Here is a 26,439-nt window from a genome sequence, read left to right on the forward strand (position 1 = left end):
ACCGAGGAGGGGGCGCCGGCCGCTCAATCGGGCCGGCAGGGAACAGAATGGAGCCTTCCGCGGCGGGGCTGGTAAGGGGGGGAGCCGAGCCCAGCCCCGTGGCATTCGCTTTCCTCCCGCCCGCAGCCGACTGATCGTGGGCTCCTTCGCAACCTCGGAGAGCTTCCTGGTTTTCGTGAGCTTTCATGCCCTGGAAGCTCTCCGAGGTTGCGAAGGAGCCCACGATCAGTCTCGGCTGCGGGTGGGAGGAAGGCGAATCCCCCGTGGGCTCCGTTACATCTTCCGCTGCCAGCCAGGCCATGCTGGCGGCAGCGGAACAATCGCCTTCCTCCCGCCCGCAGCCGACTGACCGTGGGCTCCTTCCCGAGCTCCCTTCCTGAGCCTCCCGTTTTCTCTCCCCCCCCCTCGCCCCTTCGCCTCCCTGTGTTCCTAGGAGAAGTGCTGGGGATTGAGGCAAGACAGACCTTCTGCTCCTCACCAGCACTTCTCCTAGGAACACAGGGGGGCGAAGGGGCGAGGGGGCGGAGAGAGTACGGGAAGCTCAGCATTCCGTCAGCCGCAGCGCTGGCTGTCAACTTTTCTTTTTAAAACTGGGCAGGAGCTGACTTGCCTCCCCAGTGCTAAAAAGAAAAGTTGACAGCCAGCGCTGCGACTGACGGAATGCTGAGCCTCCCGTTCATCCCCCCCCCCACCTCGCCCCTTCTGGTTTCGGCGTTCGGCAACGGAGTCCGGCGCTGGGGCCATGCGGGGCCGCTCATCCAGGGGGGCGTGGACTGGCAAGTCGCCCTCCTTTCTCTTTCTTTCTCTCTCTTATACCACACCGGTAACAGGGAGAGAAAGAGAGAGAGCGGAGGGCACCTTGCCGGTCCACGCCCCCCTAGATGAGCGGCTCCGCATGGCCCCAGCGCCGCCCAGGGGTTTCCCCTTTGCCTGGGCGGCGGGAAGACCAAGGGAAGGTTCCTTCAGCCGCCCAACACCTGATCCGCTCCGCAGCGCGGCAACGGGGAAACCCCATCTTCGGATCCTCGCTGCTTCCGCGCTGCGGAGCAGATCAGCTGTTGGGCGGCTGAAGGAACCTTCCCTTGGTCTTCCCCGCCGCCCACACGCAAACTCCACCATCTGCGCATGTGCGGCCATGAAAAAAATGGCGCACATGCGCAGATGGTGGTTTTTACTTCCGCATCCAGTATAACGCGGAAATCGGTTAGCGCGGGAGGTCTTGGAACGTAACCCCCGCGCTAATCGAGAGATCACTGTATCACTATTTAGACCCTGTACAGATTTCACATAGCCAAAAGATTAGCTCTCCAGTCTGCTATGAAAGTTGCCTATTCCTAGAAATAGAACACTAGCGGCAATAGTTAATGAAATCACTAGGCAGGCAATCAAAGAGGGGAAAGTTCACTGAAAGTAGGTTATATTAGAAGGTTACAGAGACCTCAAGGGTACTATGTACCAAGTGTATAAAATAGTATTTGCTTTAGAAATAGCACAGTCAAGTTCAACAGTCCAGTCATACACATTCAAATCAGTCAATGTCTCTCAATACGATATTATAAGCCTGTCTTTGTTTTGCATATCAAACATACATTACAGCATACAAATACATTAAACTACCATCGAACACACAGAGCTTACTACATCAGTCACAGTGAATCAGCAGAAAGAGCAGAGAGAGAATCATGCTTTCTGGCTCCCTCTTATGGCAATTTGCAACACTACCTCTTAAAGCTACAGTTCTTCAATATAAACAAACATTGTTAGCTTGTTTATATATTGCCAACCCAACTGTTTTGTACATAGTACTAGCGCCTTCCATTGTCTTTTTTTAAAAAATATTTTTTATTGATTTTTAACAATTTAAAATCACACAACATAAAACAGTGCGTAGTGAAATGTGAATTGTGCCCACCACCCCGACATACACACATTCCCCACCACCAAATTGGGGGTATTTCTTTTATAATCCACTTAACCCAAGAGCAATATATCTGTCTACATATTATAGAGTGATTCTAGTTTATTTCTTATAGCTTGGTCTCGGATTCTGCTCGTCATATATCGTCTTACCTTGTCCCAGCGCCTTCCATTGTCCAATGATTTTGCACTAGTATTCCTTTCTCCAGGTATATTACATAGATCACAACATATATTAACATGAACTGAGGATCCTAAGGTAGTAGCACATTTATCTCAATTATCAAATTGTTTGTCTAATTAAAGACAATATTTACATTTGTTGTTGATGGGGAACTCATGACAGCTAGCCTTCAATTTATGATTGAAATTAGGGTGGTGCTGAACTTACAATTGATCCCAAAGTTAGCACTATTGCAGTGACCCCATGGTCACACGATCAAAATTCTTATGACTGCTCCCGGCATTTATGACCCTAGGTGGGCTTCAATTCCTCCCTCATCTGGCCTCATCTATGCCCTGCATTCCCTGCACTCTATTGCTTCTGCTCTCTGGCTGACCGTCTTCTGCTCCCACTGTTGAACAAACCTGCCATGCCTGGCCCATCACCAGGCAGCTGCTGAGGCAGCCGAGATTTTCTAGGGTGCTGTGACTTTGTGCAATGCTGGATTGGCTTTCCAGAGCACTGAGCTTTGTACCATGCTTTTGGGGCTCCTGGGGGCACTGAGGTTCTGCCCTTAGCTCAGAGGCTTCTTGCAGCCATTTAATTGCAATGTAGGAAGCAGCCCCCAAAACTGCAGTTCTGGGCTGCTTATTGCCCCACAAGGCAAGATGCAGGGCAATTCAAAGGGTGGGAAGGGGAGGGGGGAGACAGGAGGGCAGGGAGTTGAAGAGAAGACACTCCGTGATCTTTCTGAGGATGGGGATAGGAAGGACCAAGTCCAGAATGAATTCAGGTGGATCCTTGGCTAATTGAAGGGATTTACTTAACAAAGATGGGGAGTGCCTTTGCTAAACAATATAGTCATGTGGAGTCACCTTTATCATCGCTTAGTGACAAACATTTCAGTTCCAATTGTGGTTGTAAGTTTAGGACTACCTGTATAGACTTTACTATGAAACAGAAAAATATGAACATTTGAGTTGTGACTTTAATAACTAGAAAACCTTAGATAATAGAAAAAAGGCAGCTATTTATTTTTTAGTAACTATAGAGTAAGAGATAGTTGTACTTTTTCCTTTCTTTACGCTAGTTTTTGCTATTTTTAATACTTTTGTTTCCTGTTCAGTGATATGTTTTACTTTTTTTGGACCTATATTTGTTGTTTCTAATGATTCTTTTTAATAGCGTAGCAATTTTTTTTAAAAAAAATGAGGTTCGTATATATAACAGTAATGTTGAAATCTAATATAGATGTCGCTGAATGTGTATGTTATTGCCTGTTATGTTAAATATTGGTTCAAAAATTCTGAGAACTGCCTTGGGTTTGTAGATAGCAAACATCATCAACTTCAATGTTTGCAATCTGGTTTTATAAAATGCGTCAAACATTGGGTAATATTGAAACCACTAAATGATATATGGGCATGTTTTAAAAAAATTCCAATTGGCATTGGATGTTGAAAAGGCAGGGTACAGTGAAAACATCTGGAGCATATTTTTGTTAAACATGGATTTCTTTATTCACTGGACTTAAAAGCTGCACTCTTATTCTTCAGTTATGATTATTACCCATAAAATTATTTCTTCACTTCTCAAGATGTGTCATGAAATTGTCAAGATTGAGACAAAGGCCACATGGTTCATATATATGTTGATATAATAAAGATATTGACCTAAATTATTTTGTATAACCAAGATTACTTTCTAAACGTTTGTTGTTTTTCTAATTATTATTAATGCACTTATTGTATTTTCTTTGGGATTTTCTGATACTCTTTTAAAATTTATGCTGTGTTTTAAAGCAATAAAATAATAAGATAAATGGTTAGCTTTGAGAAAAAAATAGAATAGAATAGAATAGAATTTTTATTGGCCAAGTGTGATTGGACACACAAGGAATTTGTATTGGTGCATATGCTCTCAGCGTACATAAAATAAAATATACATAGCACTCTTTATTAGATTTGCATGCTGCCCCTCTCCAAAAATTTGGGGCGGCTTAGAAATATTAGAAGTATTAAGACCCAAAGTAATTAAATAGTGGAACTAACTAGCAACCTCTTTGCTGGATGTGTTTAAGCAGAGATCTGAGAGCAATTTTTCAGAAATGCTTTAAACTGGATTTTATGCAATCACATTAAAAGATCTGAGAATGAATACAAGTATTTCTAGTACTTCTCTAATCACTATAGCTTAATAATGGGGGAACCCTGAACATTATCTACCCAAGATGAGCAGGGAAGAAAGGCACCAATAGGTCTGGACCCACAGGTCACTCCATTTTACCTACAATAAAAAATTATGGCAGTGATGGTGAACCATTTTTGGTCTGCGCACACACTAGGCTTCAGAGCCTTTCTAGGAGCCTGGGGAGAGCGAAAACGGCCTTTCCCACTGTCTTGGAGGCCCATTTGTATGCCATAGATTCACTATCACGGGTCTATGGTCTCTTATACCTGGCCAAAATATTATTCTGCACATGGTCATTTATTTAGATATAAAAAAGGCAGATAATAAGTTAAAGGGGGATAAAAAACATTTACAGAGAACATTGTTACATTTATAACCTGCAAAGTATTTGAGGAAGTCCACACACAGGATCCGAAGTACATTTAAGAGAGCAGCAGTCAACAACAGACATCCTCTTATATCTATCACCAGATCATTTCGCCCTCAGAAACAAATAAACCACAGAAACAGAATTTACATAAAATTATCTTGCTCCATTTTATTTAAGATTCTTTTCTCCAGTTAGTAAAAGAAAGATGTGTCTCTTTTTATACATATATACAAGCTCAGTTATAAAAATAGACAGCACATTCAAAGAGGAAAAAAAAAAGGCTTGGCATTTTTCTGATTCCCTCTAAACACTGTATATATACACATGTGAATCTGAGGGTGGCGGGGTAAAATCTTCATGATTTAACTTAAATATCCCTCCCCACCCAATTAATCCCTCCAATTTTTTCTTCTTCTTAAATCAATCTAACTGAACTTATTTCTGCCATTTTCAGGTGTGCAAATCAGAAGTAAAGTCAACAGGAAGCACTTGCTCTACACTGAGGGATTCCAGGCAAGGTGCGTGAGACTGAAAAATCCTTTGCTGACTTAGCTAAGATCTTCACCTCATAACCTGGTTCTCCCTTGAAAGGTGAAATGCCCAGAAAACAACAACCACCAAATATGAAGGCAAGAGAACTGTCTCGCCCCCGCCTCCTCCTCCTTCATCTCAGTGCAATGAGGACCGTATACATATCATGCTAAAGCAGAGGGCTCTTGTGCATTCAGAATAGAGTACCAGAGCAGAGTTGCACAAATGGCACCACTAATCTCTCACAACTTCACTAGTTTTACAGAGCGTTCAAACAGTGCTAGATCACCACAGTGGAACAATCCAACCCTACTGAAGGATGTGGACACTGCAGACAAATAAGACCAGCTGTGTGCGCATGCACACATAATCAATCGGAATGAATGACGTTTTACTTTAACAAGGACCAGAACGGAAAGAAAACAGCATTGCTCATCTTGTGTAACAAATGAACAGTGGTACCTAAATCATCATCCAAAAGCTCTTCTATGGCACAATGAGGGGAGAAATAGAGATGGTTTCTCTCTCTCTGATTTATTCTTGTTTAGAGTTATTCACAAATTGTCATTCCATTTTAAAACCTTTAAATTCATATAAACACATTTGTGTGTGTGTGTGTGTGATTGAGGGAGTTTAAAAGATTTTAATGAATCTGACTCCTGCATATGTATGACCTTAAAGGTTTTTTTCCTCCACTCTACGATTACAGAGCTGGCAATGCCATTAGCAAAGAGCTCTAACCTGTTTTACTGTTGGGCCGACTAATAAAACAGTAGTCTAGTAATCCAGATGCATGATATTGACAAAAGATCCTTTTTAAGACACAGTGCAAAACTCTCCTTTTACCTGAATTCTATTCTTTATGGTATCTCACTATTCATCACATTAGAACCATCCAATTATTTCTCCACAGCTTCTTTCAAAAGACGCAGAGCAGAAGGTTCCTCTGAATCTACAGAGCACCTCCAAAGTTTATATGCTGATCTCCTTATTTTAAAACCAAGCCTGAATTCCATCAAACCTGAAAGATGAGGGCAGAGGGTGCTGGTATGAGTAGGAATGAAGGGGGAAGATCTTGCAGCCAGTTCCATATGGAAGTTGGATTTTTTCCCTGCATGATTTGTAGGATGTTACCAAAAAAACCAAAAAATCCTCAATGGAAGTTATGCCCAAGCATCCCTGTGTCTCAGACCCTCTTCTTCACAATGGTAGTAAATCTGGACTATGCATGAAAGTGCACATAAAACACCTCTTGACAAGTAGTGCAGTAATCTTCACACCCACATGGGATGAAAACAAGGCATCATCTATATACCATTTTGCTGGTAGGCGTGGGCTACTTTGAAAGCCAATATGAACACGTATAGGTTCCAGGGATTCAAAATTACTACCGCCCACCTGAAATATGGGCTCCTTTATATTGTTTTCGAATAGGGGTTTCTGGTGCCAAGGAACTGGCTAAGCTTAAGTTCTTAGAGGATCCACAAACACTGTTGCCTTTGCTCAAGGATGAAGAGGTGCTTGATAATCCAAAATCTGAAAATCCAGCAGGTCGTATAAGTGGAGTCTGGAGAGGGCTACCTGAAGGCATACCTAGCCGGGGGGGAAAAAGAGTACCACAATGTAGTAGTAGTAATAGTAAATACTTCCTCAACAGATTAGACCTGAAATATAACTGTTTAAGTCAGGGGTATCAAACTCACGTCGACACATTGTCACATGACATATCCCAACTTCCCCTCCTTGCTAAAATAGGGGTGGGTGTGACCAGCACATGACACATCCAACCCACGAGCCGAGAGTTTGACACCCCTGCTTTAAGTGAACACAGTATTAAACCTGCAGGCATCATAACTGATTATGGCTTTCAGTGAAAAGAAACTTCTAACTTTTAAATAAACCCAAGCAGATTTAAGAATAGTTAAGTGTGAAGCATCTGAGCAATTCATGCAATTAAAAAAAAAACTACAAAAAAACCTACTCTTCGACCATCATCTACTTTGGTGAAAAATGATATTAGTGCAAGGTGATTCCACAATGGGGATGCTTTCCATTCTGGCACTGGACCAGAATATCTCCGAGACCGCCTGCTGCCGCACGAATCCCAGCGACCGATTAGTTCCCACAGAGTGGGCCTTCTCCGGGTCCCGTCAACTAAACAATGTCGGTTGGCGGGCCCCAGGGGAAGAGCCTCCTCTGTGGCGGCCCCGACCCTCTGGAACCAACTCCCCCTGGAGATTAGAACTGCCCCTACTCTCCTTGCCTTTCATAAGCTCCTTAAGACCCACCTTTGTCGTCAGGCATGGGGGAACTGAGACATCTCCCCCGGGCATATACAATTTATGAATGGTATGTTTGTTTAGAAAATGGGGTTTTAAATATTTTAAATTGTAATTTAGATTTGTTGTAAATTGTTTCACTTTGTTGTGAGCCGCCCCGAGTCTGCGGAGAGGAGCGGCATACAAATCTAAATAATAAATAAATAAATAAATAAAAATACGGTAATAAAAACAATGATATGGATTGGAAGACTAGGCAGTTATACCCAACTGCACTTTTCTATGGAATCAAATGTGAATTCTATATGGATATGAGGAATTCCTTCAGGAAGACATGATTGGGTCTCCTGGGATAACTCCCCAAGTGCAGAGCCTACCTTTAGACACGTTGTACCCATAGGCTGCATAGGCTGCAGCTGAGGCAGCAGCTGCTCCTGCTTTAGCACCGGCCATGGCAGCTGCACTTCCGGCAGTTGATTTTCGGCTCCGACTTTTAGTTGTGCTTTTGGATCCATTGTTTCCACTTTTGGGCCGACCTCGACTTCTACCCGAATGACCCTTTCCTGTGACAGGCATATCTTGTACTGAAATTCCTTAAGAAAAGAAAAAAAAGTTTTAAAAAATGTGTAAACATCTAACCCTGTATCAGAACAGCCTCTAATAAGCATAATGAGATCTTTCTTTATGGATAAACAATCTACAATTTATTAAAGGCATGTCATTCTCCAAACCAGCTTGTTAGCAGATTTACTACATTCATAGTTAAGGAAATGTTTTCGCCCGTGCAATCTTTATTTTCATAATGAAAATAGTTATTAAATTTATAGTTATTATTGTAATATTCCATAAATATTTTGTATCAGTTCAGCAGCCATTCCACTTTTCCTTGAAGTTATCAAGATTTGTATTCAAAATTAATTAGTTCTGTGCATAAATTAGTTCTGCGTCCCTCTCCGAGTCTTCAGAGAGGGGCGGCATACAAATCTAATAAACTATAACTATAAAAGCTTAGCCCACTCTGCTTAAAAGTCCGAAACTATTGCTTTCAAAAGAACAGTCTCGATAAAAATATTCTTTTTACTAACTCATCTATACTAATGAAATCTCAGCCACTGTAAGAAACCAACCCCCACCCCCACCCCCAAAAAACCCTTAGGGTTATATCATATGGCCGGATAAAGATATTGACCCAGATGACCGAGGTTTCAAAAAAAAGCAAATGCCATTATTGGGAATCATTTGGAAAACAACTGAAAATCACCAGCACTGTCATACTCATATAAATCTCTAAATCTATTTGCACAGTTCTGGTTTTATTTGAAAAAGGAACTAATAGAGGTGGCCGGAGTACAGAAGAGAGGAACCAAGCATGATCCAATTGATACTCCTTCTTGGTGAGAAAAGGCTACCATGGTTGAGCACTTCAGCTTAGATGAAAAGTTGGCTTTGCATATAGATTGAGGTGTATAAAGTCATACACAGCAAGAGAAACAGGACAGGGAAAAAAATTTAATCCTCTCCCCATCTAAAACATTAGATGTTCTTCAAGGAACAGCCCATAATATGTAGATCAAATGGTATCTCAAATACAATATCTTCACTCATATATACTCTGTTAGGACACTATTATTCTTCTCATTAGTGTATATGGCACTGAGGTTGAAGAAAAAGAGTGATCTGGCAGAAGGCACCAATATTGTCTTTGGCAAAATGAGAAATTAATCCAATCATAGCTCCCACTTATAACTCACTGTAGATGCTTGTATTAATTTCTCAATTGAATTTAAAAGTAAACATCTCAAACATATCAAGAATTGGTCAGGACATACTATTTTACTGACCTAACATATCTGAATAGGACATTCTTTTCTTGCCTTTTGTCTAATGTTTTGCAAATCTCATAGTAATATGCAATGTATAGAATTGCCAGCATGTATTCCAGCCCAAGGTTACAGGTAAAAACTAACCATTCATGTTGTCAGAGACAGAGCCAGTGACGGAAGCTGGGGAGTTAGTAGCTCTTGACTGAGGTGCAGAAGATGCTGGATCATCTACAATCACAAGCATGTCATTGCTGCTCTCATCAGGGGGGATGGAACCCATGTGCAACTCACTGTTGATGGAAATCTAAATCATACACAAACAAAATCCTGTATGTTAGTTTAAATTACACCAGTGAATGAAACATGCTTTTTGACAACACATGACTCAAAAGTTTCTTGCTACAAGTGGCAATGCCTGTGTGCCAAACACATCCCTCTGAGAACCAATGTTTAGCCTTGTTTAGCTTTCCTTAGCCATTACTTGTATCTTCTTCTCCTCAATAAACTTTACTTACTTTCAAAGAACACAGATTAGTTATTTTTGTCAGTTAATTCTGTATGCTACAAGGTAAAAGATTATATGTTAAGTAGAATCTGTGATGTAAATACGAAAAATAAACTACAATCACTCTTTTAGTAAAAAAAAAAAGCGTTCAAGATAGAGCCAAGGATCAATAGATAGACAAATAATTCAAAAGTCTTTGAATCCTTCCATAGGGGTGGTGGGGGTGATGGGGGGTGTGTGTTGTTTGGTGATGGGCACATGCACTGTGCACTGTTATACGTTTGTTTTTTGTAAACTTATAAAATCAATAAAATTTATTTAAAAAAAAAAAGTTAATTCTGTATGCTCTGTCTGAAATTTTCTATATTTGACATGGGCAGCTTTATAAATGGGAAAAATAAACAAATTTTGGAATTCAATAGTATTTAAACCTATATATCACATTGCTTTACAGCTCCTCTAAGTGCTTTATAGGGTCAGCATATTGTTGCCAACAATCCAGGTCCTCATTTTACAAACCTTGGAAGGAGGGAAGGCTGAGTCAACCTTGAGACTATCACGATCAAACTGAAGGCTGTGGGCAAGAGGTAGTCTGCAATAATACATTCTAACCACTGCACCACCACCGCTATGATAGTGCTTCTCATGGGATGAGGGGGCTCACCACAGTGATTTGTGTAAGTCACTCAATGTGCATTCATCAGAAGACAAGCTAGTAGGGGCTTGCTTTCCATCACTTATTCTATTACTCTTGTTTACCTTGGCTTTTGTTTCTTATATTCTGTTTGCTCCTAAACTGGTCGCATAAATGTTTATTCTGCTGTCATTTATTTATTATTTATTTATTTATTATTTAGATTTGTATGCCACCCCTCTCCGCAGACTCGGGGCGGCTCACAACAAAGTGAAACAATTTACAACAAATCTAAATTACAATTTAAAAATATTTTAAAAACCCCATTTTCTAAACAAACATACATACAGACATACCATTCATAAATTGTATATGCCCGGGGGAGATGTCTCAGTTCCCCCATGCCTGACGACAAAGGTGGGTCTTAAGGAGCTTACGAAAGGCAAGGAGAGTAGGGGCAGTTCTAATCTCCGGGGGGAGTTGGTTCCAGAGGGTCAGGGCCGCCAGAGAAGGCTCTTCCCCTGGGGCCCGCCAACCGACATTGTTTAGTTGACAGGACCCGGAGAAGGCTCACTCTGTGGGACCTAATCAGTCGCTGGGATTCGTGCGGCAGCAGGCGGTCTCGGAGATATTCTGGTCCAGTGCCATGAAGGGCTTTAAAGGTCATAACCAACACTTTGAATTGTGACCGGAAATTGATCGGCAACCAATGCAGACTGCGGAGTGTTGGTGAAACATGGGCATACCTAGGTAAGCCCATGACTGCTCTCGCAGCTGCATTCTGCACGATCTGGAGTTTCCGAGTCATACTGTCAAATATGTGTATTTCCTAATACATTTATAAATTTATTTATTTATAAATTATAATAAATTTATTTGTGAAATGGCCAAGTTGTTTCCTAAAGAGATCCTTACCTCACTGAAAGGGCTGGGCATGGCAGACTCCACACTAACAAAAGACTCATCACCATCAGCTGAAAGATTTGAATTATCTGCAGATGGAACAAACGGGACCACAAGACTGATGCCTTCTTTCCTTTTTCTCCCATCTAACTCATCTTCCTTCTTTTTCTGAAATTAAATTATAAAAAGAAATTAGGAGGCTTGAAAATATACCAAAGCCTTAGAAATTAAGTTAACAATATGCCAGTTCACCAGCACAATACAAAGCAGTAGGATAAAAACAATATTGCCTGATGTATGACTTCCATAATAATTTAAGAGTCCTGATAGATCAGACAAAATAATCCACTATGTCCCACGTCCATGCTGGGATGAGGTACTACTAGAAAACTTACCAATAGTCCATGAAACAAAACAGACCTCAAACTTTATCCCTTTCAACGGTCCTTCGAGGGATATAACCTCTAAGTGTGAAAAAACATGTACCATGATTATTTGCCTTTTATAAGTTCTCTTAATGACTATTTGTTCAGTGACTGTTCAACATTATAATAGTGCTGAACAAATGGTATTTATGCCTGGTCCTCAATATTACGCCTATCCTGGCTGATTACGATGGAGGTCCTGGTAGAACAAATACAACTGAAATAATCAAAAGTGCCTAATTGCAGCCACATTATTTTTTACTGAATGATTGCATCATTTGGTGATGGAAATTCTGATCCCAATCAGAACTGTGAGGCAACGATTTTGCCAGTCTCATATCTTATATTCGATTGTAAGTTAACTCTAAAGGTGGGCAAGCTTTGTTTAAGAAAAATTCCATTCAAACACTAAAATTGATCTTACTGAAAATTCTTCCCTCACTCTCTCTTGCTGTCTTTAGATTGCAGTGCTAATCAAATTATAGTGACCAGAGTCTCACCCCTTTCTATGAAGGATTTTATAAATTTTGAGGTTTGTGTACCTGTGCAATACAAGACAGACAATGTTTTTAAAACTATTGGTAATTTTCATCCCTTGGTGATTTTAAATCAAAATATATTCTGGCTGAGTTATTGGCTGTTAAGCACAAGAATAAAAATGAACATGAATAGAATAGACAATATAATATTCTGAACACAAAAGTAATATTTAATGCTATAAATATAAGCAATGGAGAAGGACTATTCAAAATACCTTTTCAGCATACTTTTCCCTTTTACGTTTACGCTCTTTGACACGATTTGTTTCTTCCTGTTGCCGTTTCTCCTCCTGACGTTGACGCACTGTGTTAAGAAGTATAGGAAAAGATCATGAACAGCACAGATGCAAATATAAATTATAATATATTAGAACAGAGTTTAATGTTTACAAAGCAAGTCTGTCTTATTTATCATAGTCCTCTAACTACATCCCTTTCAAATATAGCTCACCCCTTCCTCCAAGAAAAATAATGTTTTAATTAGCCATTATGAGATGCAAAATGCCTCTCATATAAACAATTTACCAACATGCAAATGAAAGAACTTTGCTACTGTATTCTTGGTTTCATTCTAAATGAAAAACTGCTATCTTCCTCTCTATTTTTAAATGTTTTAAATGAGAAAAAAAATTAATTTAAGAATCATTCTGGCTGTATTACATTGTTAAGTTTTAAGCTAGATAAATGTCCTTCTTCTGTATTTGAAATGTATGAAGTTTAGACAAACAATCTCTTGGGGAAGGGGGACTTGTCTCATTTTCTGTTTCAAAGATAGAAATATTCCATAGTAGCACTTTAGAAACATAGAAACATAGAAGTCTGACGGCAGAAAAAGACCTCATGGTCCATCTAGTCTGCCCTTATACTATTTTCTGTATTTTATCTTAGGATGGATATATGTTTATCCCAGGCATGTTTAAATTCAGTTACTGTGGATTTATCTACCACATCTGCTGGAAGTTTGTTCCAAGGATCTACTACTCTTTCAGTAAAATAATATTTTCTCATGTTGCTTTTGATCTTTCCCCCAACTAACTTCAGATTGTGTCCCCTTGTTCTTGTGTTCACTTTCCTATTAAAAACACTTCCCTCCTGGACCTTATTTAACCCTTTAATATATTTAAATGTTTCGATCATGTCCCCCCTTTTCCTTCTGTCCTCCAGACTATACAGATTGAGTTCATTAAGTCTTTCCTGATACGTTTTATGCTTAAGACCTTCCACCATTCTTGTAGCCCGTCTTTGGACCCGTTCAATTTTGTCAATATCTTTTTGTAGGTGAGGTCTCCAGAACTGAACACAGTATTCCAAATGTGGTCTCACCAGCATTCTATATAGTGGGATCATAATCTCCCTCTTCCTGCTTGTTATACCTCTAGCTATGCAGCCAAGCATCCTACTTGCTTTCCCTACCGCCTGACTGCACTGTTCACCCATTTTGAGACTGTCAGAAATCACTACCCCTAAATCCTTTTCTTTTGAAGTATTTGCCAACACTGAACTGCCAATACAATACTCAGATTGAGGATTCCTTTTCCCCAAGTGCATTATTTTACATTTGGAAACATTAAACAGCAGTTTCCATTGCTTAGACCATTTATCTAGTAAAGCTAAGTCATTTACCATATTACAGACGCCTCCAGGAATATCAACCCTATTGCACACTTTAGAGTCATCGGCAAATAGGCAAACCTTCCCTACCAAACCTTCCCTACCAAACCTTCCCCTATGTCACTCACAAATATATTAAAAAGAATAGGACCCAGAACAGATCCTTGTGGCACACCGCTTGTAACCTGACTCTGCTCAGAATACTCGCCATTAACAATAACTCTCTGATGTCTACGCTTCAGCCAGCTGCAAATCCATTGAACTATCCAGGGATTAAGTCCAATCTTCACTAATTTATCTATCAGCTCTTTATGTGGAACCGTATCAAAGGCTTTGCTGAAGTCCAGGTAGGCAATATCCACGGCACCACCTTCATCCAACACCTTTGTGACATAGTCAAAGAAATCAATGAGATTAGTCTGACATGATTTGCCTTCAGTAAAGCCATGCTGATTTGGGTCTAATAAGTTATTGTTTTTTAGGTGCTGATTTATCCTCTTTTTGAGTAGAGTCTCCATCATTTTAACTACAACTGATGTCAAGCTAACTGGCCTGTAGTTACCAGCTTCTTCTCTACTGCCCTTCTTGTGAATAGGCACAACACTGGCCATTCTCCAATCCTCAGGAACTTCTCCTGTTAACAAGGATTGGTTAAACAAATCAGTCAGGGGGGTAGCAATGACAGATCTGAGTTCTTTAAGAACTCTGGGGTGGATGCCATCTGGACCCATTGCCTTATTTATCTTTAATCGTTCAAGTTCTTCTAAGACATCGGCTTCTAAGATCACTGGAGCTGAATCCGTACAGCTGGAAGCAATGCTATATCCCTCTATAGTATTATTTTGTAAGGTGTCTTTTGAGAAAACTGAACAGAAGTAGCTATTGAAATGGTCAGCGATCTCCTTATTCCCATTAATGCATGTATTATTCCCGGTACTAAGCTTCGTGATGCCGCAGTTTTTCTTCTTCTTATCATTAATATATCTGAAGAAGGTTTTATCCCCCTTCTTTACAGATTTTATGCATATTGTAATGCATATTACAATGCACTTTAATGCATATTGTAATCACATGCCAAAATAAGATTTAATTCTGCAGCAAATTAATGTCAAAATAATCCACCTCAAATTCTAGTACTTGTTCAAGTAAAAATAGCAACATTTTGTCACACAAATGTGTTGTGTATGAAAGAGGATTTAGCATACATTTTTTTTCAAGTTCCTCATCATCCAAAAGTAGACTAACAACTTCCTTTGGTTTCAAGGTATCTGGTTTGAAATTGCCACCTGAAATCACCATCCTTTGAATCTAAAAACAACAGAAAACAAAACCACAGGATATTAATATTGGAGACAGCATTTGAATTTTAAGGCAGTATTTAGAGACCACATAACAAAGCACATTTTAAAATATATTGTAGATTAGACTGATATTTATGAACAAACATAGGAAACCAGTCACTTTCTCTTAACCCAATCCACCTCACAAGGCTGTTTTTGTGGAAAATAGGAAGGACAAGGGGGTTTGGATGTGTTCACCACTTTGAGTTATTTCTAAAGATAAAAAAGCAGGATACAAATAAATAAAATTAAAATAATAATAATAATAATAGTTATTATTATTATTATTATTATTATCATCATCATCAATATGTTGAAACTTTAAAAACGTTTCCTTTAGTAAAATCAACTGCAGCTTGATTATATGATCCAAACTAACCTGGCACATATTCAAATGCGAATATAAACATCTTTGACTAAATTCAGGTTCAAATAAAAATAAAAGGAGACAGCATTGAGAAGTCTGTAACAATTGTGAAATAATTGCGACAAACCCTATAAACAGGAAGAAACAAAATATTCTGGTAGTTGATAAGACCTCCTTTTCATTACTAGAATAATTTGAGTCTTATGAAGAATCCCACTTTAAAGGAGGGGAAGGAAGGACAAAAGCTTTTTTTCTTACTTACGTCTTTCAAATCTTGGTGCGTCTTATGCATCGGTGCAACTCTCTCTCTCTCTCTCTCACGCACGCACACACATATACACACAAGCTGATACAGGAGATGAGCCTTACAAGGAAGAGCCCCAGGTTCAAATCCCAGTAAAGATGTGGCTATCTGATGAACGCAAATAAGCCCAAAATAGGTCTATAGTACTCTCCCTTCCTTTTCATTATCAGCAAAAATATGTTACTTACATACATACATATGCACGCGCGCGCGCACACACACACACACACACCACTTCCGGCTGACAACATGGAGAGAATAGCTTGAAAAGTAGTGAGCTCCACCAAACTTTGAAAAATCCAGCCAGTAACTGCTGTCGGGGGACCGTATGGGGTCAAAGCTGCCTTGTAGGGTTGGCAAAGAAAGGGAAGACTGTTTATGGTTCACAAGGAATTCACAATTTCCTTGTTGGGTCTGAAGCAAGCTCTCCCAAATGGCAGCAGGGACAACAGCCATTTTTGGCAGTCACAAGCTGGGACAACTGCGATCTTATGATTTGTGCTGGAGCAGTTCATGGGCAGAGCATTGAAACTGGGTGAAATAACTTCTAACTCTTACTCTAAAGATTTAACTTAAGTACAAGAATTTGAAAAGATAATCTCCAAGCATTAAGGAAGCAGCGATTAGACACATGAAGAAGATTAAAGCTTGAAAATTAAGAGGCGAAAGAAATGCCCAAGGGAAGCTTTAAAATACAGAAGAGCGTAGAAAACCTAATAAAATCCAAAACTGATCAAGGAGGAGTAGATATACTCAGGGGGAATTGAAAATTATGGGAAGAAAGAAAAAAATGGCCACACGGTCCTGAGCCTAAGATCTTGTATTTTGCAGTTATCTGCTACTTTATAGAGAAAAACCTCTACTAGTAGAGCAATGGCTCTGCTATCTCTAATGATAACTAAACAATAGCCAGAAGGTTTTGTCAAATAGGTTTCTATACAACAATTTGCGTAAGTCAGAACTTTAAATAAATGAATATACTTTTCTTCATTCCATGATTTTCCATCAGACACAAGTTCCTCTCACCAGAGACAAATGGCTTCCATCTCAATAGCAACAATCCCACTTCCCAGCTATCTCATATAGAATTAAAATTCTGGACTCTTACCTCACTTTTTTCTTTAGCCCTTTGCAAGATGCGCTCCTCAATAGTGCCTTTACAAATCAGTCTATACACAGTGACTTGTTTTGTCTGACCCAACCTGTGAGCTCGATCCATAGCCTGTTGATCCACTGTTGGATTCCAGTCACTATCGTAGAAAATGACCTGTCAGGACATTTTTTAAACAAGTTACATATACAAAATTAATTCAATCTTACCATTCAGTACAGGGACTATGTTTCAAACTATTCACACAGATACTGGCCTATGTAGTAAGTTTTCAGGATGAAACTTTATTGTTTTAAAATTAATACAAATTGCTGCACATTTTTTATTTCTTCTATTAAGACACATTTATCACTTCAGAAAAAAATCAAGGCAGAACTGTAACTGTTGTCAGTAAAGAGTTTTTATCAGTTCAAAAACATGGCAGAATGGAAGAAAAAAGCATATATGATCTTTGGTGATCACTTACTGGAGAGAAAGATCACCAGAACATTAGTTATCTCTTCGCCTTGAAGAAGGTGAAGTTAGTTGGAACTATCAGTAGAAATAAGCATGAGAAAGGGAATTGTTATAGATGATTCTTAGATATTAAGCATTAAGAACATAGATTCTTAAGGTTCTGGGAGAAAAGTTGTTCCTGTTTGTTCATCACAAGCCAAATAAATAAATCTTACTTTGCCTTAATGTAACAATATAATAGAAATGCTGAAGAAAGCAGTGTTACTACTGAGAACTGAGTAAACTGAATGCATAGATGCCCTCTGTATGGCAGTGCTTTTCACATTAAAATTCCCATTTTTGGTATTGGTGTAATTTGATACTATAATTCACATAAAATTATAGTAGAAATAATATGCTGCTACACTAATGAGATGAATTACAGCTCTCATCTGAAAAAATCTAGATCTGCAGCCTTAATTAATTGGATTTCCTACTTTAATGTCAACTGAGTGCAATTATAGAAAATTATCAAACCAATCTGTTTACTTACTGTATCAGCAGCTGTAAGATTAATGCCTAAACCGCCAGCTCTCGTGCTTAGTAAGAAAACGAAAATATCATTCCTACAGAAATGGAAAAGAAACAGAACTGTAATAACCACTTCACTGCACAAGCATTACATCATGACAGTCAGGAATCAAAATATTAGTATATTCTTCTAATAAAACAGTGTAGGCTAGAGTTCTAATTACATGTAAAAGGAGTAAGCTCCATTTAATGCAGAATCAGATTTCTGCATCAATATGTAAAACAAAAGCAGGTAATGATCAATTCTAAGGGCAAGTGATTCCTAGGTCCATCTCTATGACTCTAAGAGGCCCCACATTTTAAAATCACACTGGAGCAAAATGAATATTTTCAACAGTGCAAATTTTGCAACCTTTGAAAAACCAATTAGGAACGAAAACTCCCAACAAAGTGAATTCATTTATTCTGAGTAAACTTTCTCCCATCTCAAGTAACAATTTAAAATAATAGGTTTAACTTCTCTTGAGATTTTCCGTCAAATTTTACATTAGATTGAAAGCACATTCTAATACAATAAGTATTGTAGTTTCTTTCATTAATTGCTTTATAACTTGAAATCCCATTATAAAACTTTTTTTTGAGGGGGGGGGGATCTTTTAAGTGTTGCAGGCACCACAGTGACATTACAGTGATATCAATAGAGTGGCCAGTCTGGAATGTTTTTCCATATTATTTGTGGTTCTGATGGAAAATTCAAGACACAAAATATTGTAGATATGCTAAGCCAGAGCAAAACACATTTATTTTTCTTATTTTAACAGTAAGAAAAATGAGGGAGGGGGAGAAATATACTACCTAAATGAATTGTCATAAGTTTTTTGTGGCAACCACAAAACAACAATCTTGAATCTTGAAATGGAGCATTTCAAATTTACACTATCACTATGTTCAAATATCCTTCATGCCACTATTATAGTCATTATGCAATTACCTTCACTGGATTGCTCTGTGGATCTTGGCTGCATGACATTTTTTTTTAAAAAAATATATAGTTCTGCAAATCATATACAGTGATACCTTGTCTTACGAACTTAATTGGTTCCGGGAGGAGGTTCGTAAGGTGAAAAGTTCATAAGACGAAACAATGTTTCCCATAGGAAACAATGTAAAACCGATTAATGCGTGCAAGCCACAAAAAAAAAAAACACGCAAAAACGGCACTCCGCTGGGCTTCTCCTCGTTCTCCCGAATGCCGAACCCGAAAGGTTCGGGTTCGGGTTAATGCCGAGAAGCGCTGCCGCCCATCTGTCACCTTCTGAAACAGCTGGGGGGCTTCTCAGCGTTCTCCCGAATGCCGAACCTGGAAGTTCGGAAAAGTTCAGGTTCGGTGTTCGAGTGAACGCTGAGAAGCGCCGCCGCTCGGCTGTCACCTTCGCAGAAGAGCCGTGGAGCTGTCGGCCGGTCGGGAGGCTCAAAAGGAGGTGGGGAATCCCAATAGGGAATTCCAGGGGCGGAGCTTTGACGTCGTGAAGACATCCTTCCTGGAGTCCACTTTTCAGCCGGCCAGAAAGGACGTTTCCGTGACGTCAAAGCTCCGCCCCTGGAATTCCCTATTGGGATTCCCCACCTCTGTTTCAGCCTCCCGACTGGCCGACAGTTCCACGGCTCTTCTGCGGTGACAGCCGGGCAGCGGTGCTTCTTGGGGTTCTCCTGAACCCAAACGCTGAACCCGAACTTTTGCCGAACTTCCGGGTTCGGCATTTAGGAGAACGCCGAGAAGCCTCCTGGCTGTTTCTGAAGGTGACAGACGGGCGGCGGCACTTCTCGGCATTCTCCTGAACCTGAACTTTTGCCGAACCTCCAGGTTCGGCGTTTGCAGCGGCGGGTTCATAAGGCAAAAAAAGTTCGTAAGAAGAGGCAAAAAAAATTCCGAACCCCGGGTTCGTATCTCAGAAAGTTCGTATGACAAGGGGTTCATATCACGAGTTACTACTGTATTTGATAATATACTGACATTCCTCTCTTCCTTCTCAGAGGCTATCAATAGTCACAATATTCATGGATGCTATTAGAATGATTGATAAGGTAATAAAAGTAGGAAATCAGAGAAGACCTTTATATGTTAATGAAATAGAACAATGAGCTTTGACCCATTCAGCAAAATAGAAAAGTCTCAACAAAAGGTTTTTATATAGTGTGTGGAAGCTTCTTCCTTGAGAGTTAGGAAAGCACTTGTCAACATATCATTACTATATTTTAATAGGAGGGGAAACATACCTATTCTGAAAGTCAGCTACCATATCTCTTCTTTCTGAAATTTTTGAGGAGCCATCTAGCCGCATGTATGTATGCTTCCTATAAACCATATATTCCTAAACAACAAAAAGCAAGAAGCTCCAGTCCGTTAGAAATTTGTAGCACTTATAGTTGTTCTTAGAGAATGGAGTATGGAATGGAGTATGGAGAATGAAATATTATGAGTATCTCTGCTGGGAAGTAATACTTACTTTAAAAATATGCAAAATGAAACATGACTGCTAAGAGCACAATAGTTTTTATTTTGTATTCTATGTATGTTAAATGAATGATCATAAAATATGAACGTGTTCTATTAATTTTAAAAAATCCTTCAATGACAAAACTTATATTAATGGTGTTTAGGGTAAAACATTTTTAAGGTCAAGGTTATGAAAGGCTAATATAAAAAATATTAGCATTTCATAAAAAAAAAATTAAGTTACCTACATCAAAACCAGAAACCCAAAATAAAAACAAATCCTTAAAGTCAAAACCACAAGATTGAGCTGAAAATAACTTCTTTATTTATAAAAGTAGATTTGCTTAAAAATTATCCATTTTAATAATTACCATATTTTTCGGTGTATAAGACGCACCTTTTTACCTCCAAAAAGTATGCCAAAAACTGGGTGTGTCTTATACAATGAAGGTTACGTGGGGGGGGGGGAAGGAGTTGGGTGTTGGTCAGCAGTGGCGGCGGCAGCATTCCTGTAGTCTTGTGGTGGCGGATTTTCACATGGTTTGGCAGGTGGCAGCGGCCGCCACTGCCAAACTGTATGAGAAGCCGCTAACACCAGACTACAGGAAGGCTACTGCCGCTGCCGCTGATAATGCAGTGGCTCCTCTCTGCAGGCTACTTCCCCGCATAGGGTTTGGTGTAAGGATGCCGCCGAGAGACAAACAGTGAGCAGATGGATCGGCCCGGCCTTCACCCATATGGAACTTTTCCTTCCGAGCAGATTCGGATGATTTTTATTCACACACACACACACACATAAATGGATTTTATCCGTTTAGGGGCCCGCCGGAGGCCACTGTGCAAATAAAATGGGCTTTTTTTACCACACTTCCCCTTTGAATGGAGAAGCTCAGTACTTGTACAAACACACCATTGAGGATCTTTTGGAGGGTGAAGGTGGAAGACACTGCCTATCCTCATCTGCAGCCCTAACTAGCCCACGGCTCGCCGGGAGGAATCGCTGCTGAATTTGCCAGACTACGGGAAGCAGCTTCTCTCTGAGCGCTGTGAGAAGCTGAGCCCCAAAATTTCTGTTGCTAACAGACAGTTGTTAAATGAATTTTGCCTTATTTTGCGACCTTTCTTACTACAATTGTTAATTAAGTGAATCAGTGCAGGAGTGAAGTTAGTAACATAGTTGCTAAGTGAATCTGGCTTCCCCATTGACTTTTCTTGTTAGAAGGTCGCAAAAGGTGATCACATGACCATAGGACATTTCAATTGTCATAAATATGATTCAGTTGCCAAATATCGAATTTTGATCACATGACCACAGGAGGGCTGCAACAGTAACAAGTGTGAAAAATGTCTGTCACTTTTTACAGTTGTAACTTTGAATAGTCACTAAATGAAAGGTTGTAACTTGAGGACTACTTACCTATACTAATAATCCCATTGTAATAGCTACCAGTACTAATTCTGTCCCAGCAATAAGATAGCTCTACTCATAAATCACTATTCTTTTCCTGAGCCATGAAGTACAACATTCTCACTGTAAAGGTGATATTCCTACCTCCAATAAGTCAATCATCCGTGTCATCTGAGAGTAGATAAGGACTCTGTGCCCTTGAGATTTTAGCCTTGTCAATAGAACATCAAGAGCATAAAGCTTTCCACTGTCTGTGATCAAGCTCTCTTTGTCTAAAGTAAGAAAGAAAAATATAACATGATTTTGTCCTCTTACATATAATTCAGGTAGGTTTACTAATATCACGTCTTAAATCTGGAGGTAGCCTTCAACGAGTGAAAAACAGACTATCTGGGGAAGGCTTTATCCTTTTGACCTCATTTTATCTGCTTCAAGTAAAAAAATGACTTCTGTGTGTAATTTTTCAGTGTAAAAATATGCATTATAAATCAAAGACCTTTTGTTTTCTGTACAATACTTGTAATAGTTAACAAAGACAGTTTATCTGCATTATGTCACAAATAAGTAATGACTCAGTCTGTCTTCTGTTCATTCAAAGGAAAAAGAACTTTAGCTGGGTTTAAATTAAACTTGATTTTAAAATCGGGGAATTTAAGCTGTTATTCTTTGTGCAAAAAACCACGGTTAAGAAAAATGTAAAAATAGATAGTCACAAATGCTAAAACTTGGCTTCCAGCAATTGCCTTCCTCTCATAGTAGTCCACAGGGCACAATGGGGTCAGTGAGGAATTAGCTAGTTCTCATAGTAAACAGCCAGTGAAGTTGGTGCTTTTTATCGATGCAAAAAGGACTCAGACACTTCCTGCCATTTAATCTAAGACCATTTTTCTTTCAAAGAACAGGAAAAGCTTTAAGAGATTCCCACAATGATCGTAATAGGGAGCAGTGATTGAGAGAAGAGGGCAGAGTTAACTGCAACAGCAGCTGTTTGGCTGATCATTTGGATAATATTTGCAATTTTGCAGCTTGAGTTAAAAATCTAAACTGAATTGCTCTTTAATTCAATTTCACCAAGCATATTCCCACTGATACCTTAATTTAATAATGTGCTATTTCTTAATGGTTCTTTACAATTCTCAAAAAACACCCATAACTTAACTTAATATCAACTTGTTGCTGTTTGTTTTCTTTACTCTGCAGTTTTATTATTTTAGTTTTGTACTACAACTGTTCTGAAATAGCATGAAAAACATATGGCTGGAGAAATTATATGAAAAATTGGTATTTTACTCAATGAAACAGAAATAAGAAATACACTATTTAGTATGGTGTAGTGTACTAATGCCTTTTAACAGAATTTGTTAAATGGAAATGGTGCTACCAAATGCCTGATATTTTGCCTCAGTTTAAAAAAATACCATCCAATAAACTGGACATAATACTGTGCACCATTTTAATTTTTTTCTTTTTTGATTTTAAGATACATTTATACCATTCTTGCTTTTACACCTATGATCATTATTCAAACCTACTGATTCACAATGCTAAAACTTCACCTTAATCAGCTATTATATATTCATTGGTCTGAACTGATTAAAAAGCTGGAGTAATTCAATACTACAAAAACATAACATAAATTTATTTTAAAAACAAATTTTGATTTACTAACAATGGTATGTACCGTATTTTTCGGAGTACAAGACACACTTTTTTCCTCCCTAAAAGAGTCTGAAAATTTGGGTGTGTCTTATACTTCAGATGTAAGCTTTTTCAAAGCTTTTTTCCTAGCCTAACTAGGAAAACAATCTTCCCGACTTACTATTCCCTCTGAAGGTTTTTTCAAGCCCTAAATCTTTGCAGGCTTGTTTTCATTCCTACTCCCTCTGAAAAGGCTTCTTCAGCCCTAACAGGATACTAACAATCTTCCTGGCTTGCACATTTATTTTTATTCCTACTCCCTCTGAAGCAGTTTTTGCTGCCCTAGGTTTTTGCAGGCCTGCTTTCATTCCTACTCACTCTGAAAAAGGCTTTTTCAGCCCTAACCAGGGGATAAAACAATGTGCTGAAGCTGACCAGACTAAGGATGCTAGCCAGATGAAGACCTGGACAGCTGTCAGCCTTGATAGCTTCAAGGCAGGATTAGATAGATTCATGGATGCCAAATGTATCGGTGGTTATTGAAACAGATGTCCATGTGCCGCCTCTATGTTGGTTGAGGCAGGCAGGATTCCCTTGAGTACCATTTGTTGGGGGTCAGGGGAAAGGGAGGGTCTTGCCTTCTTTTTCTGCTCAAGATCCTCAAGGACAATTGGTGGGCCACTGTGTGACACAGAATGCTCGACTCGATGGGCTTTGGCCTGATTCAGCATGGCTCTTCTTATGTTCTTATAGGTAGATTTCCCCCCCCCCCCAAATTCTCCTCCCCAAACTAAGGTGCATCTTATACTCCAATGATATCTTATACTCTGAAAAATACGGTATGTGAATGTGCATTCATTGTGTACTTGCTCAAGACAATGTTTATTCTATACACAGCTTTGAGTATACTTTGGCATGGAAGGACAGAGTATAAATGGCAAAATAAATAAAATGGAATGTAATAAGCTGCATGCTGCTTTACTATTCATCTGTTCTACAGATTTAGCTGCCAAAGGTGAAGAAAATGCTCTATACTAAAATCCTTATTAACCACAATTTAAAATAAAAATAAAATGGCAGGGGCAATTCATCAAGAGCAAAGCCAGAAAATGGTAAACTGGAGCACAGAAGAGTGAAAGAAAAGTTTCATAATTTCATAATAGTAATGTCAGAAGACAATAACCTGTGAAGTTATTTTCATATTTCTCCTAACCTTATAAGAAACCTCTCCCTAAAACGTAATTCATTTCTTAACTCAGTTATTGTTATGGTATAGGCCAGTGATGGCGAACCTATGGCACGGATGCCACAGGTGGCACGCAGAGCCATATCTATTGGCACACAAGCAGTTGCCCTAGCTTAACTCCAACATGCATGTGTGTGCCAGCCAGCTGATTTTTGGCTCACACCGAAGCTCTGGGAAGGTGTTTTTTGGCTTCCAGAAAGTCTCCTTGGGGATGGGGGTGAGTGTTTTAACCCTCCCTTGGCTCCAGGGAAACAGGCCATTTCTGGCCTCCAGAGGGCCTCTGGGGGGGCAGGGGGAAGTTGTTTTCACCCTTCCCAAGGCATTGAATTATGGGTGTGGGAACTCACGCATGTGTTATAGCATGTGTGTACACTCTTTTGGCACGCGAGGAAAAAAAGGTTCGCCATCACTGGTAAAGGCAATAGTTACTTTTCTTAGCCAAAATAGTATATATTGAATTACAAAACTGCAAACCACCTGGTATCCTGACAAAAGACCAGCCGTTTGGAGGTTTAAGCCCCAATAGTCCTCCTGGGGCTTCAGGAAACAACTGAGAGGATCGTTTTAGCCAGCTGGTTACTAGTTGAGGGGCTCCATAAAACACACATTGCTTTGCTTCAAGAGTTCCTCCTTCTTTAAATGCTTTACGCTCATACTCCGCACTGCGATCATTGCAATAGAAATCCAATGGAACAGCTGTTACCTGTGAATCAAAAGGCTAAAGTTATTCTAGATTTTATGGGGGGAAAAATATCAAAGTCTGGTCCATGGAAACAGAATGCAGAAGCAAAGTATGATTATGAAATAATCAATAAACAGCAAGAAATCTTTGTCTTGGCAGCAACGAACATTTTAAAGCCCAACAATCTTAAGAATACAAAAGTTTTGTAAATAAATATTTTGTAATAGCAACACTGCTGTTATTATTATTTAATTTTGGCAAGTGATCATACACTGTTATGAAATCTTCGGGAAGTACTGATTTATCTCCTGAACTTGTCAAACAACTCATCGATTTGTTTGGCTCATATCTTCCAAAGGCACCAAAACCTGGCTATTCTTTCAGGTCCCAGGGTAGGGTGGTTACAATATTTATGGCATTTCATTTTTGGGGGGGGGGGGGATAATCTGTTTTTCTATTTTATTGTTCTGACTTATTGTGTAAAGCACCCAAAATCATACAGAATCAGCCATTCTATAAAACTCTGCAATAAATAAATACGTTGGAACAGGATTTTATCAACTTTCTTCGCTGACAACTTCAGTGTAAATTATTTACCTAAAATAAATGTGTTGCCAACACAGGAATCTAACTTTATATCAAGCTAACCATCTTGGACCATCTCCATCATTTTAATCTTTGGCTAACATTCTGCTTCATCCAGATAGCAGTAAACAGCGAACTCTCCAAACGGCTGAATAGTCTCCTGATAAGGAATATGTTCCAACAGACAAGATTGCTTTTATTTAAACACACACACACACACACACACACACACACACACACACACCTCTTATCTCTCTTTAACAGGCTAAACAGCAAGTCTGTGATATCATCCTGTACAACATGTTATTGTTCCCAAACACATATATTTTCAAAGTTGAAGGCCAAAACAACAACAAGATGGACATAAGATACAATGACAATGATAAAGAGAGCACTGGAAGTTGC

The 26,439-nt window shown here is 39.3% G+C and overlaps 1 protein-coding gene across 1 annotated transcript in view; it reads right to left on the reverse strand.

The window, feature by feature from the left end:
* Window positions 1–4,782: 4,782 nt before the first annotated feature.
* Window positions 4,783–26,439, reverse strand: part of INO80 (INO80 complex ATPase subunit) — a 65,651-nt gene continuing 43,994 nt past the window's right edge. The window contains exons 26-36 of the mRNA XM_070757076.1: window positions 25,245–25,470; window positions 22,028–22,155; window positions 20,256–20,350; window positions 18,001–18,073; window positions 17,010–17,168; window positions 15,096–15,198; window positions 12,495–12,583; window positions 11,328–11,483; window positions 9,418–9,577; window positions 7,828–8,043; window positions 4,783–6,764 (exon numbers count right to left, since the gene is read on the reverse strand). Coding sequence (XP_070613177.1) covers window positions 6,559–6,764; window positions 7,828–8,043; window positions 9,418–9,577; window positions 11,328–11,483; window positions 12,495–12,583; window positions 15,096–15,198; window positions 17,010–17,168; window positions 18,001–18,073; window positions 20,256–20,350; window positions 22,028–22,155; window positions 25,245–25,470 — 1,611 coding nt within the window. The 3' untranslated portion in view covers window positions 4,783–6,558. The remainder of the gene's footprint in view (window positions 6,765–7,827; window positions 8,044–9,417; window positions 9,578–11,327; window positions 11,484–12,494; window positions 12,584–15,095; window positions 15,199–17,009; window positions 17,169–18,000; window positions 18,074–20,255; window positions 20,351–22,027; window positions 22,156–25,244; window positions 25,471–26,439) is intronic.

Source organism: Erythrolamprus reginae, chromosome 1, assembly GCF_031021105.1.
Source record: "Erythrolamprus reginae isolate rEryReg1 chromosome 1, rEryReg1.hap1, whole genome shotgun sequence".
Lineage (NCBI taxonomy): Eukaryota > Metazoa > Chordata > Lepidosauria > Squamata > Dipsadidae > Erythrolamprus > Erythrolamprus reginae.